At 36.0% G+C, this 20800-nt stretch overlaps 2 protein-coding genes across 2 annotated transcripts in view; one reads left to right on the top strand and one right to left on the bottom strand.

Moving 5' to 3' along the window:
- The window catches only part of DOCK2 (dedicator of cytokinesis 2), a 133341-nt gene that overhangs the window by 33905 nt on the left and 78636 nt on the right, over nucleotides 1-20800 (top strand). The window contains exons 26-27 of the mRNA XM_026035679.1: nucleotides 1338-1486; nucleotides 6983-7078. Of these exons, the coding sequence (XP_025891464.1) occupies nucleotides 1338-1486; nucleotides 6983-7078 (245 nt within the window). The remainder of the gene's footprint in view (nucleotides 1-1337; nucleotides 1487-6982; nucleotides 7079-20800) is intronic.
- INSYN2B (inhibitory synaptic factor family member 2B) lies at nucleotides 12050-20657 on the bottom strand. The gene is made up of 3 exons (XM_026035678.1): nucleotides 19228-20657; nucleotides 17170-17244; nucleotides 12050-13236 (listed from the first exon to the last, which is right to left on the bottom strand). The coding sequence occupies exons 1-3, from the start codon at nucleotides 20586-20588 to the stop codon at nucleotides 13050-13052; spliced, it is 1623 nt and encodes a 540-aa protein (XP_025891463.1). The 5' UTR covers nucleotides 20589-20657; the 3' UTR covers nucleotides 12050-13049.

Here is a 20800-nt window from a genome sequence, read left to right as displayed (position 1 = left end):
TACCAGAATGTAAATTCCTGCCTGTGTTCAGGAATATACTGTCAAGAAACTTCTCGGAGGCATTTTGGAGTTTTGGACTGATAAATTCCTAAGGAAATTTATGTTCTTTTGCTATATGTTACTGAAATACATGTGGATTGATCAAGCAGTGATCAAGCAGTGGTGTTGATGTGTTATAAGCCCCAAAACAGTCTGGGATAAGATGTGTCCCAATGTATGTCATACCCTTTCTGGGAAAGGGAAGCAGTTGAACAGTTGCTTTATCATGTATTTAAATATTAGARTATGTATCATCATGCTGGAAATCTTTCTTATTACATTGTTTATTGACTAAAAATTTAGATGATACTTCGGCTTTAATCTTCTCCCAGCTTCCTCATCATGGATAAGAATGGGGAAGAACTCCAGTTCCCTGTTTGTGGCTTGAATGTTTCTTTACCTGTATGTGATTTTGCCAGCTCCTTTATTTGGAGGTAGTGGCTTGTTGCTCCCAGTTCTTCCCAGGTGGTTGTTATAAATCTGGTCTTTTTTGCAATTCTTGATTAGTGTTCTTTACATTGTTGAGGTGTAGTCCCTTTAGTTAGATTGTGCTGCATAAGATGATATTTAAATTACCTAGTGGCATGGGTCTCTTAAAGTATTTTTTATCTTTTACTCTTGGTTAGTAAGTAGCTTCATTGATGTTATTTCAAGTTTTTGCATCTTGTCCTCATGATATTTCCCTAAGAGCTTCTATCCCGAAATGTCAAGGTATGTGGGAGACAGAAATAYAACTTGCTCTTTGTATCAGTTTCCCCACATTTAAATAAGGACAGATTTATGCTTAACTGTCACTTTTGGAAATGACCTTGAAAAAACTTTCATCAAAATCCTTTATTTGTCTGTAGTCTTTTCCATGTTCTTAGTAGGTAAATTTAGCAATGGTATGCGTAGAACACTTAATTGCTATTTGCAAAGTATAACTAACCAAATACTGTATTTCTCTTGTGTTTAAATTCCGTCTCTCCTTAAGCAGGACATATTTCCAGGTGCTTCATATCTGAAGTTGTTAACTTGGGACAAATTAAACAGCCTTGAGAATTTAACTGAAGCATTTTAGTTTGGTGGGGTTTTGGATTTCTTTTTGTTTCTGTTTCTAAACATGACAAATACTGTTGACAAGCAAAAAATATCACACAGGTGAATCTATGAGGCATAACTGAGAAATCAGTAATTTCACTCTAGTTGTTCAAGCATATTGTGTCTCACTGTTTGGAGGAGGATTATTTACATATTTGGTTTATCTTTGTACTTCAAATTGGTTTTTGTATTTTTAAAAATTATTTTCCCACTTTCAGAATGCAGGGACATTCTGCTTCCTGTGATTACTAAAGAGCTGAAGGACTTACTGGAACAAAAAGATGATCAGCAGCTCCAGGTCCAAGAGAAGAAGTACTGTGTTGAATTACTCAATAGCATCCTAGAGGTTCTGAGCTGTCAAGACCCTGTGAGTATTGATGATAATGTACATGGCTCGACTCTGTAGTAAGCCTGAGCTGATTATGTTGTAAATTATTGATACTGATGAATCTCATTTGAATTTTTAATACAAGTCAGTGGCAAATTGAACTTTCCTCCTATTTTTCATAAGCTTAAATCAAATAGCAGTTAGGTATTAAAGGTAAAATGCTGAAATCTCTGGTATTTCTTTTTATTTCTCAATTTAATATTCCTTAGAGAGTCAGTTGCTGTAAATGTAGTATAGTAATATTACAGACAGTGAAGCTGCATTGATTTATTCAGTCAGAGGTTCTGGTACTGTTAGTTCTGACTGTTAAAGATCGACAGAATAAATACTATTTTTCTAAGCATTTGCAGTAATTTCCTTTTAAAAAATATTTAATATTTCCTTTTAAAAAAATCAGTTTTTGAAGGGAATGTTTTCAATGTGCAAATGTGGTGAATTACGCTTTTCTAATTTCAGTGATGTGCGAGTAAAACATTACTTGTTTACTGTATCTCATTTTAAGAATGTTGTTTCCTGTTTGAGCTCCCATAGCTTGGCAGTACTGTAGAATTTGCGGTTTAGGTAACTTTTGCATTTGAGAGAATGTTGAGCTGACTTTTTAGTGTTTTGCTTTTTAATGACTTACAGATTATTCAGGGAAGCTTCAGTATCATATGAGGATCTGATTCTGAGAAGAGCTCAGAGTTAATTACAGTAGGGAAGCTGTAATTCCCCCCATATTTAGTTGCTCATTTATCTTGAAGTGTATTTTCTGATACATCTCTCCAAACGGAGCAGGCTTTGGATGAAGGAACATTCTCATTTCATTCTTTTTTCTCGAGTATGGAACGTGGTGTCATTTTCTAGTACTGGGGTCATTACTAAGTGTTGTTTGGTTTTATGCTTGAGAGTTTGAAACTGYGAAGACTTTCCCGTTTGCATAGGATGAATCTTTTTTTGCCTGTTTCATGAGCCATTTTCCATGTTGTTTTGAACTTTAGCCAAGATGCCTATGAGGTGATAGTCGAGTTATTGCAAAGCTTGAATTTCAAGTGGARTTCATAAAAGAAATGGTGAGAGTATCRTAGTTTGGGCAAAGAGTGCGTTTAAGCAGATGAGTTTGTAGAGTWTAACAACTGTGTTACTGTACCTTTTAAGAGATGACAATGCAGCTGAAAAGCAAAATAGATTAATAGTTTGTGCGTGCGTATTACATAGGTTGTTTATTTTCAAACTAACASTTGCTGTTTGTAGTGGAAGTGATGGATGTAATATAATAGCTCTGTCAGCTCCTACTAGGAGGTGCTGTTGAGATGGTTTTGCAGCTCCTGTTTATATGAGGGAGCAGTAATTGTTCTCTGTGTGCCAGTATGAGCAAGTCCAATGGTTGTTGCTTGATGTGCATGCATGTATGTACAGTCTGAAGACTGTTTTGTTCCTTTTAATTTACATAGTTTCCAAGAGTAGGAACTGGGATATCCACTTTGATGTGGAAAATCGGTGTGTTTTTCAAAGAAGTAAATGCCTTTTTATTCTAAAAATGTCTTTTTTGATATTTTATTCTTTTTATTCCTCAAGTGTCTATTTCTAAGGAAAAACAACCCTTTTCAGCAGGTAGACTTGTGTAGACAGTACGTAGACTTTTCTCCTTCAATGTTAGAAAAATCTGTAAAGCTTGAGGGACAGGCGGTGATCTGAATTGTTTCCTGTGAAATGCAGTGTTGATTGAACAGAAGCTTGTATTTGTTTAAATAAAGGTTTTTGTTGGTTTGGTGTTGGTTGCWGCTCATTTTGGATAGTTCTGAGCAGGAGTTAATCTGTATATGCCTCAAGGATAGGAAAAGAAATCGTTAGACATTTTTAGGTTTCCCTTGGAAACGTCTTAGTGTGACAACTCATTGGTTACTGTGATGTTGCTAAGAGCTTTTAAAAGAGATGGGCTAGTTCTTCTCCCTTTTTTTCCCCCCCAAACAAGAAGTTAATTCTTCCTTAATACATGGCAAATGCTTAGCTGTATTTAGAATGAAATGGAGTTTCATTATTAGGGAGAATTATAGCTTTAATAATAGATTTCTTTTTCTCTTTAAACCCATTAATAATATGATGCGTATTTCTAAGCACAGTTGGAGACCAGAGGTTTTATGGGTGTTTATATTCTTCACAGGTATGGACTTATTCTTTCTTTGAGTTTTTTTAAAAATTAAATCTAATTACTGTTATGGAATTATTTGTACAAAATGATGTATAAAAACTACATAATGGATCAGTCCATTAACCCCACTGGTAGAGGTAATTACCACAGAGATTTCAAGTACAGCAGAACATAAATATTCTGATAAAAGAAAAACCTTTATGAAAGCTTAACAAAATCTAAGTTAAGGTGTCTAACTATACATAAAAGCCTCATTTGCATAACTGAAGAGATTCAAAACCTGCATAGAAAAAGAAAACCCATTAAGTCTTCAAGTCTGATATAATTAATTGAGTTTAGGAAGTGAACATTATCATTTTGGGTTCTGTGCCCAAGAGGGTGTCTCGCTTGGGTTCTTGAGAAGTAGCCAACAAGCGTCTTTCATGATGATAAACAGGAGCTCTTTAGGCAACATATTACCGGTGATATCCTGGTAGAATTTAAAGCTAGATTTAAAACAAATACAGAAGCCTTGCTTCAATCAATTGAATAACTGTCTAACTGSAAATACTGTAGGATATTTGGGTGGCAGTTGTCTACAGTGTTTGCATTAAATACTAASATTTTTAATGTAAGGAGAAAAGGCCCTTGGAATTGAAAAGCAGTGATAGTATCAGCATGTGGTAGCCCCTCTGGAGACATTGTATTCCTGATTGTAGGAAACCTTGTAGAATAATGGGGACATCAGCAAAAGAACCAGATGCTTCTGTTGAGGAGAACACATTTGCTGTCATGCCTTGTGGCAGTATAATTGCTGATCAGAGGCAGCAGGGGTTAGAATGTGTTTAGGTAAATGTCATTTAAGGCATAAAGTCTTTGTAACTTTACAAGAGAAAATGTGCAGCTATCACTAGCAGTTTCTTCTTCTTTGGCAGAGRATATGTAGGTCATGAGCTCATTGTTCCTTAAACTATGCAAGATTTCTGTCCTGCTTTAGTAGGGAAAATCCACTTTTAAGACGAGTTATCTGAAGGATGGAGGAAAGACAAAAGGAAGCATATTGCTTCTTCAATACAGACGTGTCTCTGGCAGCAGACAGCAATTTATCTTTCTTACCAAGGCAGTGCAGACTCTCCCTTGAGTGTATTATGAATGTTTGCTCTCTAGCTAGTGTGGAAAAAAATCTYGTTCCAAGGATACACAGTTTTGACTTCTGTTGTGAAAACCTTTACAACTCTCAAACTGCTAAAAGAAAAAGACCTACTATATGAACAGATCCTTATTACAGAATTAAGGGGGAGTCCTTCAGAATGTCGTCTTATTGTGYTTATCATATAGGGTTATCTTAATGCATCCCAGTGATGAATTTCTGCATTCAGTGTCCTCTGGATATAGAGGATTTTTGGGGTATTTAATCTCTTATTCCTTTCATCCATGAATTTAGTCAGGACACTCCCTTGTTCTTTTTAGGCCAGATATGGAAGTACTTCTGCAGACAAAATTTTGAGTATGAGTATGGGCTACTGGCTTTGGAGAAAAAGGGAAAAGATGGTTCTGTTTTTATGTCTACTTTCTTTTTTTGTTGCATGTCAGAGATAGAACTTAGGAAGAAAGTTGAAGTACTAGATGCTTAAGAAAGCTACTAAAAGGAAATATGGTTACTCTAAATAAATGCCACTTTGTTGAGTAGTTTTCAGAGACACAGTAGGTGGTATAGATATTTTCTGTTTTCTAATACTGAGGAAATTGCAAAGCCAGAAACTATATTATTAACTGCTGGTRAATGTTTCACATAAGTAGTAGCTGAGAGAATAAGAACAACCTCTCTCTGAAATTCTGGCAACAATTTTAGTTCTAGGATTACTTGTAAAGGTAGCCTACCTTGTAGAAGGTAGCTACAGAAGCTGCCTGTCTGTGGCTGTCTGTCTTCTTCAGTTCATTCTGAACATTTTTCTGGGATCTACCCACAGAATTGGAATTTAAAAATAAAACTTCCCTCAGTGTAGAAGGAAAAAAATCCTAAGGGTTAGATTATTCCTTAGGTGTTGAGCTTTCTTTCTGAGCTCTGTATCTTATCTGGACATGAGCTGGGCTCAGGGGATAGCATTAGATGGATGCCACTTGTCTTCCTTTTGGCCAACTTTTACATTCCAGGAGTCTCCAAAACTGATTAAAGATGCCAACTCAGTTCTTTAACATGTGTTCATGAGAATTCAGCTGCTTTTGTTGAAAATCAGAGGAAGAATAATAATAATTAACCTTCATTGTAGAGTGAAGTCACATTTGCAGGTGGAAGTGATTGATTGCAACTTTGCTTAAGTGTGAAAAATTTAGTTTATCATGTTTTTTAAGACAAGGAAAGATCATGTTTTATTGTGCAAAAGTACAGTTTTACCTCAGAGGTTTTCCAAGTGATTTAAAAAATGAATTTATTTTGATAATCATTCAAATTGATTTGGGGAGGAGGTTTCCTGTAGCTTTTCATTTTAAATTTAATATAGATATTTCAAGGCATTTCAAATATAAACGACCTTTCTAGACCTTTAAATGAGAGCCAGGGCTTTTTCTGTGCTGCAGTATGTTACCTGCTATTTTCCCAAGTTTGTCTAGTGATTAGAGTAAACGTAATGAATTTGTTAAGTGTAAGATGATACTGTACTACCTGGTATAAAAAAAAAAAAAAAAGCAGATATTTTCTGCATGCAACATGACAGGTGTATATATATGATTTGATGCTACYTGGTCATATTTGCCAGTGAACTTGGAAAGTCGGTAAAAACTTGGTGCTGACACATGATGGGTCTCTGGCTGTKTCTGTGCTGACCAGATGGACTGGTACTTCTTTGGCAATCCATCTTCGTTGCTGTGTCCTCACAGAGCAGCAAACTGAAGCAAAGATGCCTTTCTCTTCTAATGATTAAGTACTTGGCAACTGCAAGCTAAGTATTTTATTGAGTTCCAGACTGTCTTGAGGATGACGTGGAAATCTGTGATACAGTTCTACTCCATTATCTATTGCCAGGACGTTGATACTGAATTATAGCCAGTTCAATTAGTGGTAAAGCATGTGAGCCCCTCAAGTGAGGAGTAGGAAGCAGCTCTTTGAAACAAAAATGAGTTACAGAGTAAATGGGACTAAGTTTGGATTGTGCCACTTGAGATRAGTATTCCAGCGCACCTGCTGGGACTAACAATCAGTGTGAGCAAACAGGATAAGTTTCTTTCAGGAATTTCTTTCAGTTTCTTTCATTCTTTCAGGAGGATGGTGACATTAAAAAGCAGTAGCTGTCCACATAGAGGTAATTGGGTTCTGTGTTTTTCAGGAGGCATGAAAATATGAAAACTGTTTTATTTTTGATTTACAGGCATCAACTTATCACCATATTCAAGAAATAATGGTACAGTTGTTGCGCACAGTCAATAGAACTGTTATTACGATGAGACGAGATGACACCTTAATTGTGAGTAATATTTTTAATACTTCGGAAGTAACTTAGAAGTTACCTATAAAAATATATTTGAGTGTTTGTGGTTCTAAATAAGTCATCTGTTTAGAAAATCCAAAAGTTTTATTTCATTTTCATTCATCTATGGCTCCGTACTACCTTTCAAAGTGTAATTGAATGTACTTGAATTTCTACATTAGAAATGAACTATCTAAATTTAATTGCTCTTGCCAAAGGAAAAAAAAAAAAAGAACTTTGTATTACACTGACAGTAGTGTTTCTACTAATCTACAGTGGACAGATGGGTAAAATTTAAACGACTATTTTGATTAGCTTATATAAATTCTGGGCGTGTTTTTTCTTCTTTTCCGAGTGCTTTAGCTCTCAGAGTTAGAGTTGCTATGGAACAGCTGCTATTCCCAGCTTTTGTTTCTATAGAAGGAAGATGAACACTTAGCATTTACACAAAGAAAATGTCTTGAGGTGCTTTTGCTCACATTACTAGCCTGGGGTTCTTGCGGAGTGCACGGTTTGAGAGTTATTCTCAAGGACAGATCCTGTAACTTACTCAGATTTAAGTGTATATCTGACAAGCACTTCTTTTGACTTAGGCTATTTGTAACAAAGCAAGCCAGCTGTTGACTCCACAGGCAGCAGGAAATAAGGAACTTGTCCTTCAGTTGTCCATATAAGTGATTGCTACATGAATTTTAAGTCTCACAGATGTTCATGTTATTGTGCATTATTATGAGAAGCATTTACTTAATTGCCTCAGGACAGAGTCCATGATATATCCGCTAAAATGTAATTTGTTACCATGACATTTCTATTGGAAAACTATGGTAAGGGTTTTTTTCAGTCTACTGTACGTGTGTATATCATGGTGTTTTAGTATCCTTAGTGACATTCTTCTGAAGGGATGTGTCAATAGTTGCTTGATGCTTTTTGAAACTCTCTGGTGGTGGATCTTCAAGCTTCAGATATCACATCATTACATATGAAAATTCATATCTCTTATTCTTCTCTATGCAACCCTGTAATGGATGTGTAAGGTCATAACAGCAAAAGGTTTTGAATGAAAATGCAAAGAAACTTTCAATTCTCTAGAGTTCTTCAAAATGTGTCTACACTTAAAAACMCAGCATCATGAGGGTTTTATGCAGGATATAAGCAATGTACTAATTATTTCTGGATACCATGAATAATAAATGAAGAGGTAAACTGTAGTCATAATTCAAAAAAAGAACCCTTAGAATCAGGAAGCGAGGGCTGGTTACACACTCAGTTAAATGATTTGGGAAATCAATTTTTTTCTCATCTACTGTAATGTTGTGCCATTCTAGAAAAGATGAAAGCCAGTGTTAACTAGGGAATCCAGGTGTCTGAACACTAATAGTGATTATCTATGTATACCAGACACATCAGATGTATCAAATCCCACTAGAGCTTTCTGGAACTGACACAAGTTCTCTCAACAGAATGGTCCTTCACATTTGAAATTGTAGTGAAGAAAATTCTTATGCGCTCAGAAGCAATTTTTCATTCAGAAAGAATTTGCAAAATAAGCTAGTTTTATGTCCGTGTACTATCTTTAGTTCAAACAATATGCAGGTTTGCTTCAGAAAACTCTTGAAAAGGCCAGGCTTTTTCTTGGCTTGAGAACTTAGGTCTTTGAAAACAAACCACATGGAAATTGTGGCTCTTGACAGAATGCGTAGGTGAGCTAAGGCTGCTGTAAGTGCCTTAGACTGTGAACCACGCAAGGATGGGCAGAACATATGGAATAGTTGTGGTCAAACGATTGGTTTTGGTGTTGACTTTTGTCTGACTTCATTTCCCATTTTCTTTTGTGAAAAGGGAAAGCTACTCTGCAGACTCTTTAGTCTGTTTCTATGCTTTTGAATATTAGAAATAATTTAATCTTTTTTTTAGCCTTTTACAACAGAATTTCCAGTGTCCAAAAAAAGGGAAGATGTAAAAACCTATTCTCTTAACCAAAGCGGCCAAGGTATACTTTGTGTTGAAAATACTTTATTACTATGCAACATGGATTTATAATAAGAATTAAAAGTTTTAAACTCTAGATGGGATATTCTTGAAAAACAATACCTTTGGGGAGCTAGAGACCGAAGCAACCATTTTGCAGGCTTTCTTTAGTCGGTAAATGTTGTAATCAAATATTCACTTGTACTAGGTAAAGCTAAAGCTTCAAAACGATATTTTTTGTTCAATGTTCCAGCGAAGTTAACTTAAATCCAGGCACTACAGCATTACTCTTTTTCAAATTACCTTCTTTTCTTTGCCAAAAAGCAGTGTTCCACTCTTTGGTATTATTATAGAGTCCTGAAACCTAAGAAAAATATCTCATTTTATTGCAAAAAATAACATCCCATTTAAAGAACCTAGAAATGTACAAAACATACAATTGATTAATACATTTGCTTAGCAAGTTGGTTTGTGTTTAGGCTAGCATAATTATCAGGTATTACGGTATTTTCAAAGAGCTACAGCTTATGAAAGTACGAAAACCCCTGTGTCAACTGATGTTACATGATAGGGAGAAGTCCGTATTTTATTCGTACATTGCATTTTAAAGAATGTTAGATTAACTTTTTCTGTAAAACAGCAGGTTCAAATGCACTAACTGTATGTGCCATATGCTGTACAGTATTTTACAAATAGAATATTCTAATTCTCATTTAAATATATATTTTTAGAGAAGCCTATTATAACATACAAGTGTTAACAAGCAAATGTGTTTGTTTAAAGAAGAGAGTGTCCATTTGCATTTGTAACATTTAACTGTGGGAGCTCTTGTGGGGCAGTCCATAATKATTTTTACAGTCATTTTTTGTTTAACCAGTACTATGATTTTTTTAATAGTAAATCATTTCTCTTTTCTAATCCTGGCATATTACACCTGCATTGTGCTTATCTTGTACCAATAAATATTTTTTGCTTTTCTGATCCTGACATCATACACCTGTGTGTGTCATCTCATACTGTAAATTTTTTTATTTCCTGTTTCAATTATTATCTGTTAAAATTACACAGAATAATTTATGAATGATTAAAGAATAAAATGATAAAAAACAAACCTCACACATTACATTTTCACTTAGATTCTCTGTGATTTCAACAAGGTACGTATTTTTTCTGTATTTGAATTATGTTACCAGGATATACCAGTTTTGCTTTTACTTGGAAGTTAAATTGAACTCTTGCATTTTAAAATATTAATTGTAGTTATGCAAGTGTGGGCTTTGTGGTTCTGATTGACATTTTTTTGGATGTTAAATGTGTGTTCTAGAAGTTGGCTGGATTTTTCTACTGCTCGCTTGCTTTTTGGGTTGTTACTGCTGCCTTATTCAGCAGGTTTCTTTTGCTGTTCTCACATAAAGGAGATGTGTGTCTAGCTTTTTCTTGAAGGAATTTCCTTTACTTGACTATAGTCCTTGAGTACCTTAGGAGGAACCTGCCAAAACACAGTGCTTGAGGGGCGCTTTGCTTTCCTATTTGCTTTCAACAAAACCGTTCCTCTTGGAGGAGGAGGTGAGTTTGAAAACGCAAGACAGTCTGAGCTTAGGCTGAAAGAAATGCCCGTGTTCCTCAATTGCAGCAGTGAGAGCAAAGAGCCAGTGAGCCTTAGGTAACTTAAGTGTTTTCTACTGCATATTGGGGTATATTTATTAAATAAAAGATGACTTAAAATGGAACTTTGAATGCATATTATTAGAAGAAGAAAAGACTCTTTTTCATATACTAACCAATTGTTGACAACTATTTTAGTTCAGAAAAATCAGTACAGTACTTATTTGATAGAATGACTCTTGTTGTATTGCTTATTATCCTATCTTGATTGCAGAGGATATTTATCTTTTAAAAATTATTTTAATAGAAAACCATATACTGGTACATCTTTCAGAGTATCAGTTATTGGTGCTCATGCAGAATGGGTAAGAATGCCATAGGCCTGGCAGCATACATACTACAGTATTTGTAATGGAATCTAGTGATGTGATTGTATGCGATGGCTTAATTCTGATCTTTGAAATGTCCTCAAGTCATCCATGAAGAGCTTTGCTGGCTCTCTAAAGGTAAACTTTTTTGCCTTTTTTTCCTCTGAAAAAACTCTAGAATAATGTGAATTTTGTGCCTGTGATTTGCATAGTAATTGTACTTACCTGTAAGTGCTTTGTTCCTTTTTTTTTTAAACTCAGTCCTTTCAAATATTGGGGAGTTATACAATGTTACGCAGCATATTCTCTAAGTGAAGAAGAGTTTTCTTGCATGTTTAGGTCTTCCTTATATCTGTCCCAAACTGTCTTTTAATGTGTTTCTAAATATCTAATTAACCTTGCAAATCAGGAGCATGCAGAAATGTATTAAAGTGCACAGTTTTTAAATGTGTTACACAGTTAATACCATATGAATTTCAAAAGAGGATCTGGAGGTTAAGCTGCTAAATATGCGGACCCTATTTGACCTCATTAACCAGTCAGTTTTAAGAATAGGCCTGCAAAATGTACCACTAAACCTAAAATATCCTTTTTAGCCTTTACATTGTGCCTTTCAAGCCGACTTGCTTTGCRGTTTTTTCCTCATTATTGATGGTGATCACTTTGTCTAGAACAAAATKACTTAATTAGGGTGGAATTAGGCTTCATTAAGCACTGGAATACCTAGTACAACTGGTGCCACAAGGAGCTTTCAAAGGTTAATAAAAAGCTATGCTGACCTGTGAACTATAATTTGTTTTGACATAAGGTAAGTTCACTAAAACCTGATTTTTAGGGCTAATTTTGTATCGTATGGACCTGTATGGGGCTATTTGCTTTCTGAAGGCCAAAAAATGTGCTTTGAGGTTTTTGGTGTAGTGATACAGGTTTTAAATGCATCATGATACTGGGCAGGCAAATCAGGCAAGTGGTTTAAGAGGATAGAAGTCAGCAAGTGGTTTAGGGAGGTTCTAAACTGAATATCTAACGGGAGATTAAAGATAAGACTGAGCCAGCCTCTTGAAGGTGCTTTGGGATCGGACAAGATGCAGTGGACGTATTAGAACACTGGAAACTACTTTTCATGTAAGGAAAAAGTTTTTCATTGTAGAAGTGGTAAACGCCTGTCATTGGAACAGTTTCTCAGAGAGATTGTAAAGACTATATATTTTTTGTGTGTGTATGTAAAATATAATGTATATTCAAACCTCTACTGGACACAGTTCTGATCAGTCCTATCAAAGTGGACCTGCTTTAAGAAGGGAATTGGGCTCAATCTTTTGAGGAAGTCTCACGTTTTATAATTCTGGAAGTCTTTCTASAGAAATCTGTTAAATGAATGAAACCTTTAAATTACTGCTGTTTAAAATGAAACATTAGAAGGAAGGGGTAACATTTAATCTGAAATATTTGCTTTGCTTTGCTACATATTGGACAAGAGCAACAAAGTATTTCARTGGGTTATGAAATATGTGTCACTGTCTCCTTTGAGAAATGTTTTTTTTAGTTGGTATTTTTGAGCAACATACATCACCCTGAACATGTATTTGGTTATGTGATTTGTTTAGTGATCAGTGCATGTTGATTTTGTTTTCAGTCCATGTTGCTTAAAAGTAGGAAGTGAGGAGAGAATGGTGTTCTTAGCTTTGTCTGTACTTGCTTTTTCAAGTAGCATTTCTGGGAGGTCTGAAACAAAAGTCCTTACAAAGCATATGAAAATGTTCTCGGAGAAAGATGAGAAAAACAAAACAGTTTTTTTGTTGTTGTTTGAAAATAGTCTCTGAGTATTTAATCGGTAAGATGATTTGTTAAGTAAATTCAAATCTTTTGATTTTTCACATACTCAGATATTAAACTTTGTTTTTAGCTTTCTACTTGATATCATTATAGCACAGTTAGCAGGTGTGTGCTGTCAATCTCTTCATATGTGTTCTGGTGTCTTTTGAAATGTAAAAGCTCTGTGTTTTTGTGTATGATCCATAAGGCAGTCAAATCCACCAGAAGCATTTCTTTTTCATCTTTTTTGTTTTCCTTCTTAATTCTTTTTTCTCGGAGACTGGAGGTTCTGGTGGTAGCTTTTGAGGAGAAGCTGGAGCCGGGCTTTGCTCCGCATGATCCAGCCTTTTCAAAATTTGATGAAATCTTCCTTCTTGTTGTCTGAAGTCATATTCAACACTGTGGGAAAAAAAATGAAGAGATTAAGCTAGTAACTGAGAAATTGTTCTTGAAAAACATGTCAAAAATTCACTTTGTTAGAAAGTGCTTGGTTAAAATGCAGAGCACTGTAGGATGCTGCCTTGAAAAGAAGAGGTTCATCCCTTATGTTTTTCTGAGGGAGTCAGCTTCATTTATTTGAGGTAAGAACTCTTATTTTGGGTCCAAACACAATGGGACAATAATTACAGGGGAAAAAAATGCAAAGTCTATAGTGACAGATATTTCCCTTCAATTGCGTAGCAGTTCTTATGTATTTAAATTTTTCCGTCTCTTTTTTTTGCATAAGCTAATAAAATAAAACTCATGCATATATATGTGCTGGCTTTTTAAATATGTGATACTTTCATAGACAGCTTTAAATATGAGAAGAAATATACTGTTTATGTTCATTATGCTCTGTTGTTTATTTTTAGCCCATATATTACATGGAATGTGGAGGTGGCTATTGTGGATTCTTTTGTGACTTTAAAGTGTGAGTTATTGACAGTTTAAATAGGTTTTTCCTGTATTTTTTTTCCATGGTTAGTATGTGCTTGCTTTTATGAATGGACATCTAGTTTCAAATGATTTGCTTCCAATGTGCTGCYTTTATAGTTGAGGAAGATGTTAAGTTTAACCTATGTTAACTTGAACCCCCGTAGCTTAAGCACAAAATAAAATTCTCYGGGGTTGGTGGGTTTTGTTGAGTTAGGCAGCTCTCTGAAATGAGACCCCCTATTCTTTGTTAATTGCTGCTTGACGTAGTGGCTTGAGCATCCAAGCCAAGCTTRGAAATGAATGAACAAGGTAAAACATTCGTAATAAAAATATATACGTAGCTTACACTTTTTATATTGTGTTGTAAACTGCATTTATGTTTTTGTAGTCTTCTCCACCTGCTTGATGGCCAATCTCAGCCATGATTCCTGCTCCTTAAACCTAGACTGAGCACATTACTGGGGACCTATGTCTCCTCTTCTCTCCCTTCCACCAGCCCCCATTGAAGGGAGGTAGTGTATCCCCCTCATTTAAGGAAGATAATGCATTTTTTAAAAGGAGSTCTATTATATAGCAAATTGAATTATCTGTGAAGAGTATTTAGTCTGAGAAAGGATCAACAGTGAGCTTCACCTTCACCCAAGATCCTGATGACCAGAAATCTAATGAGAAAAAGAGGCAACTGTCTAGCTATAAGTAGCCAAGGATGAGATGAAAAATGATGAAATCTGTTTCATGTGCTATGGAAAAAGCCTAATGAAAAATGATTTGTACTTGGTTATTTAAGTCATGTAGAAAGCTGAATGGTTTATTTCATGCTGATTTTAGTAAAAATTAAGCTGGCAGGGGATTTAGAGATTTCCTGGGAAGTAGCTATGGCAGCCTGCAGTCTGGGGAGTGTTACTTTTATGTAAATAAAAGTGGCAGTTACTTTTTTTGGTATAATAACTTGTCATATTAATGCAGGGCAGTGTTCCAGCCAGTTGCAATGAAAAAGAAATTTTCATTAATATGAAAATGATTCTTGATGGTGAAAAGTAAAGTACGGCATTGTATTTTGCAGTAAAGAATAGGAAGAATCCTGAAATGGTTGAAGTTGCCTTATTTGTAACACTGTAAATCAGCCGATAATTAACTTCATAAAAATGCCTCCTTATCCATTTTTTCTGGGCAGGAGATTGGGATTTGACAGCTGAATATTCAGGAAGACAGAAGCAGGGGAAGGTGTTTTTTTCTTTGTGTGCTTTTTCCATAAAGCTTTTTGGAAAGAAATAAGACATCCTTGTTAGGCATATTTGTATAAAAGATATCACAAACAGACCCCATTCCTGATTTGGACCCTGAAAAAGTAATCTGTAAGATAACTAAATATGCATGTTTCTATTAGCACTATATTAATTCATTTTGAATTAATTTTGAATTATGGATATATACAAATGCATAAATGCTGTGTTGACAGCTAAAATTAACCAGATGTTTATTTCCCTTTCTAATTAATGTGCTTCTGGTTTTTAACTCAAGTAAAGTAAATTAGGTGGCAAAAAGAGAAACAATTCTAATGCATGGAAGAGCTTGAGAGAGATTTCTGGTCAGGGAGTAAAATATAATAAATATATGATTATGTAATAATTAAGGAGAAGGATGGAAATGATATAAAGACAAATTTGATTTGTGCCTCCTTTATCTGTTTTTTGTTAAAACTGTAACTTAATGCTTTTTAGAAATCACAAATCAGGAGCACTGGAGAATGAACTGTTCTGTTTCTAACATGCCTACTACAAGGGTAACATCTGTTCATGTTCCTTTTTGCTTTCCTTTTTCCCCATTTCTAATTTAATGTTGGGGAGATCATCTCCAGAGGCAAGAGATCAGTTAAGTCTCCATTTAATACTTGTCCTTTGTATTCTGAGATAACTGTTCCCTTTAGGTTGCGGCTTCCATTTATTTATTGTAATAACAAGCTTTTGTCTGATAAGATCTAGATTGAAAGTCCCAAGTCATTTCACATATCACTGCTTGAATAGTTGTTAATAAAGCTAAGCTTATAGCCACTGTATATCAGATTGGAATTTTCTGTGACTGTAAGAATGAAAGGCTCTCTGCTGCTTTAGCAATCAGTTTAATCAACACCTGGGTTGGCATGAGGTTGGTAGATTGACAYGTTCAGGGACTGCTTAAAATGCAGCTAACAAAAGAAGATTCACTGACAGTAACACAACATACTGGTGTATTGAATCATTGATGACCTAGGATCAGGGAAAGGGAGAACAAGATGGAACACTTGATTGGTGATGACAGAAGAACTATGTTAATAGAAAAACTATGCGTATCTCTTGGAAAACCTGATGACTCGTAGTCTAATGAGCTTCAAATATTGGKTACTCTGAAAGCTTGATTGTAAGACTGTCTCTTGTGCTTACATCTCTATAAGAATGAATATTAATGAATAAGAAGGATGCCCCTGTTTGCTGTCTTCTGCTTTGTTTAAGATTAGAACATGTTCAGAGCAGAAATTGTGTTCTGYTGTATGCACTGTGCTAATTATTGTAGTGCCTGAAGCGCCATCATGGTTAGAAACAACCGAGAAAATCAAGCGGTTAGAAACACAAGAAGTTAGAAAAAGAATGCCTTAGTGTGCTTATTTTTTAAAATGACATTCTTAAAATTTTACTTTTTACTATATATTAATTGTGTACACTTATTATGAATAGTAGTGCAGATCTTTCCATCTGTACCTTGTTTCTGCTACTTGTCTTGAACTGTGAGACTGTTTTAGAATGAAACAAAGAGTTTATATCTTACAAGATATGACCAATATTATATGATTAAAGTTATAGCCCTATGCATAAGACATTAGGCCACATTTTGTAGGTGTGAAATGGATTGTCCATTTGGAGTGTTGATTGTAGGTGTAAAAATAGGAGCAGAAAATTAATGTCAAGATGAACACAGAAGCTTGTGAAATTCAAATATTTTTGTCTTTTTTCTCCGAGCAAATCTCTTAACAAGCATGATTAATGTCTGTTGTGCCCTGTGCCTTTTGTATGAAGATGAACTGWAGCTGTAACTTACTGGCTTTTAGAAAAACATTCCAAGGTTGGAAGCTTCTGTAGAAATATCAGATTTAAAAATATAACATGCCAAGGGATTTTTATCAGGGAGATTTTAAAGCATGACATTGAGAATACTGTGATAAAAGTGTCCACATGGAATTCACGGAAATGCAGCATCATTCAGCTAACGCCAGCACCAACTGTGCTCTCTGTGCTTGTGTAAGATTTCAAATTTTCTGTTTGGTCTTTCTTTTTACAGATATTGTTCATAGTTACAGACCTTTTTATAGTTTTAAGCAAAGCCTTGCTCATATTTGAGGGTCAGGCAGACAGTATCAAATAGCGTGAGGGGCTGTGGTACCTGTAAATGATGCACGCTGTGTTCTGACAGGTGCTGCAGTTGTTGAGGTCTTGACCAGTGTGGTAGAAGTTACGCCTGTAACAAATAATAGTTCTTGTAATTTATGTTCATAGCTACATTAACAGATCTCTATTTTTTTTTTTTGAAAAAAAATACTTGCTGAAAACTCAGGTGTCAAATTCTCTGATTAGGTAGCTTTAAAACAACCAAACCCCAAGTTAGTTCCTATTTTGTCATGATTTCTGTGCCTCCTGCTTTTGAGTATTTTGGTTTTKGACTCTCATCTGAGTTCTTGATACAAAGTAAAACTTGATCATAATGTTTCTTGAGCACATTTGGGAATATTTGAATAGCCAGTGAATTATATGAATGGTTCTTTCCATTCTTTCAGCTTTTCTTGTTTCCTTGCTTCAGATTTTTACTTTTATTATTTTACTASTACTTACTGTTAAATTTTACTGTGGAGAGAACTAGACTGTTAAATTTACCAAAAAGTTGTTTTCAATTTTGGTATTGTTGCAGGTACTATCAGGGCAATTTTGATAAAGGCATAAAGTAGAAGAACAGATATATTCCTAATAACCTAATATGATGGGACATAAAATTGTCATTTCAGAAAATGCCCCATACATACACAGTACTCGAAGCCTGATATAACAACTAGGGTTAAATCATTTTTATGATGCCAAGATCTGAATTGGAATATCTGGGCCTTATCTGAAGGAATCATTACATTTATATGGAGCAATTTTACTGGAATTAGAAGAATTAAGTTTAATCTTCTTTCTTTTGATTAATATTTTTGATTGCTTTTCATAAGAGGTCTTTATTCACTGAGATTGTTATGCTGCCTCCAGGACCACTCACAATGTTCATTTTTACTGTGGTAGTTTGCAAATGGTGCTAGTGTGCTAGACTGAAGCTCATCTGTGGAATCTCAGTGTGAAACTTGGTGAAATTGTTGTGGTAATTCCACAGAAAGGGAGTGCAGGCAGTGCTGAAGAATCTGGGCATGTCTCACTGTGAGCAGGGTTTTGCACAGGTCAGGTCTGCCATTTAGAGTGTATTTTGAACATAGAAATGTTCTAAATTCCATTTCAGCTTTGTCATACAAAGGAATGAATTCTTCAGTAGTTAGGCATCAGCTGCCTTTATAGTGTTGTTATTACTTACAGTGCATGAATCAGTTACATAAATAATTCCTGCTGCCCTGAGGCAGCAGTCACTATGAGAACATGCTGAGAGCAAGTACAGATCATGCACCCTTGGGACAGTACAGGAAGCAGTCATTCCAAAATCTGTCTCATTAAGTGCTTGTGGTCATCACATGCTCTGTGTTCTTACTTTAATCCCTTTTAAGCTTCCAGTGCCATCCCCTGGGAAATCTTAACAGCACATTGAACCTCCTGGAGTGGACTCACCACTGCACCTCCTCCTCTTCTTAAAGCATTCCCCTTAAGCAGCAGTGTTACTTGTGGTGTCATGAGATGCAGCCACCCATGTGGTGCCCAAAGAGGCCTACAAATGTGTGACTTGGGCCACTAACGCTCCTGCTTGCTTGTGAAGGCATTACTGGTTTACCCAACAGAAGCATGGTTTTGCTAATGCAAACCCTTTCACCTGCTTTGCCATTGAGTGCATGTGCTGTGACCTTGAGAGAGTACAAGACAGTTTGCCTGCCATTGGTATCTCTTACATTTCATTAGTACATTAGGCTGTTGGGTTTTGTTGTTGTCACTGCATAGTACTTGTAGTTAGGAGGAGGATGCCAGCATTGCATTTGACACCATAAATCTAAATAAAAAGATGTTAAACAGTATCTCCTACTGGATTTAGTAAAGGCAGTGTTAATCAGTGCCTTGGCACTATAAGGACACTCGCTTCTCTGCAGAGGCCTAAGTATCAGAAACAATGGATAAGATAAGGTTTTGGAAACTTAACTTTAAATATTTCAATATTTTTTTTTATATAGCAAATGTTACAAGAACACTAACATTCCCTTTAAACTTCCSATAAATTACCAAATAAAATAGTTTCTAGTATTAAAATGCACCATACCCCTCGCTCAGAGCTCTGGCTTTTTCCAGATCTTGAATTACATTCAAAAGGACTTTAATCTTCTCCTGGTTGGACTGCAAGGATTCCTCTACAGACTGCAGCCTGCCTTGGAGGGCACATAGTTCGCCATGTGCTAAATGGATTTGATTAATTTCTCTAATCTCTTTGCTGGTCTGTGGTTTTACTTCATTCCTTGGCAGATAAGATGTTATATGAAATCCTTCTATGCAGTTGTTAAAATCTGAAACATCTGGCTGAGTGGGATTTTTCTCATTGTGAAATGGAGGAATGGGTTTAGATGCATTGGTGCTGGCCAGTGACATTGCTGCATGGTTGTCATTCGTTAGTGTCACACAGTTGACATCTGTTCTGTGCTSTCTAGACTGCCAAGAGTCTTTGGGGACAAAAGGGGATGAACTGTGGTTTGATGGAGGCAGCAGAGGAGCAGTTTCCTTGCTGCTTGAGTCTTTGCTGGCTGTGGGTAACTCGCAGGCTGCTTCACAGGAGTCATGGTGTGGAAGGCGCTGGCTGCAGTGACTGGAATTGCCTAAGCAAGGATGTGGTTCTTCAGAATTACATGGCAGTGTGTGGTTGTCGMTGGATTGATTCATGGCAGTAGAAGAATGCAATGAACTGCTTAAATCTATGGTCGTGTCTAGTGCGTCCGTGGTAGCCTTGTTGTCCTGTGGGAAGCTCACATGTATGTATTCTGGCACCTGTATAGAAGCAGGTGGCTTCTCTGGTACCAGGAGATCGTCAGAGTTTGAGTAGATAGGTCCATTGCATTGCGATTTCGTTGCTGGTTTTTGCTGTAACTGATTGTCCACCTCACTCTTTTGAAATCCATCTTCCACATGATTATTTATTCTTAGGTAAGAGATGTCAGAAAGCATTACATCTTGCTCAGAAAGATCACCATTTACTGGGATGGGATTTGCAGATTCGGTTGTCATTTCTGTTAACGATTTGCTTATTGTCAGCTTTTTTTTCTTAAAAACTGGGCAGTGCTTCCTGAGACTAGGAGATGTTTGGATGGCAATGTTTTGAAGACCTTCTTGAGCCCTTGYGAAAGACGGAGATTGGTTTGGCAAAAAAACTTGGTGCTTGTTTAGTTCTGTATTRCTGCTCAGGAATGTCGTGTTTTGGGCCGGAAGAGCATCCGTTTCAGTGACCCCCATGGTCATCCCGTCRTCCTTGAACCGCACTTGCTGGGATTTGCTTCTGCGGTGCTGTGGCTGCCTCATGCAATCAGCAGAGTCCAGACTATTCCTCTTGAGCAGAACTGGGCGCATTTTCATGCTTTGCTGGGCCATTGAATCACAGTTTAAAGCCTGCCAGTAATGTGTTTCTCTGCGACCCATTTCATTAGGTCATCTGAGCAACATCTTGGGATTCTCCTTAGGTATAAAGGGATACCTTAGCTACTAATTAAGAAAGGAAAGCYTTTTGTTTATTACTTAAAAATCTCACTGATATACGAGAATTCTTAAGGAATGCTCCTTCAAATTTTGATTCTGTTAAAATGGTAGCTAAAAGTACAAACAGCTATGGATTAAATGCACACTAAGGTAAA

The sequence above is a fragment of the Nothoprocta perdicaria genome, unplaced genomic scaffold (genome assembly GCF_003342845.1).
Source record: "Nothoprocta perdicaria isolate Ctin4 unplaced genomic scaffold, notPer1 scaffold_165, whole genome shotgun sequence".
NCBI lineage: Eukaryota > Metazoa > Chordata > Aves > Tinamiformes > Tinamidae > Nothoprocta > Nothoprocta perdicaria.
This window is presented reverse-complemented; position numbering and strand designations above follow the sequence as displayed.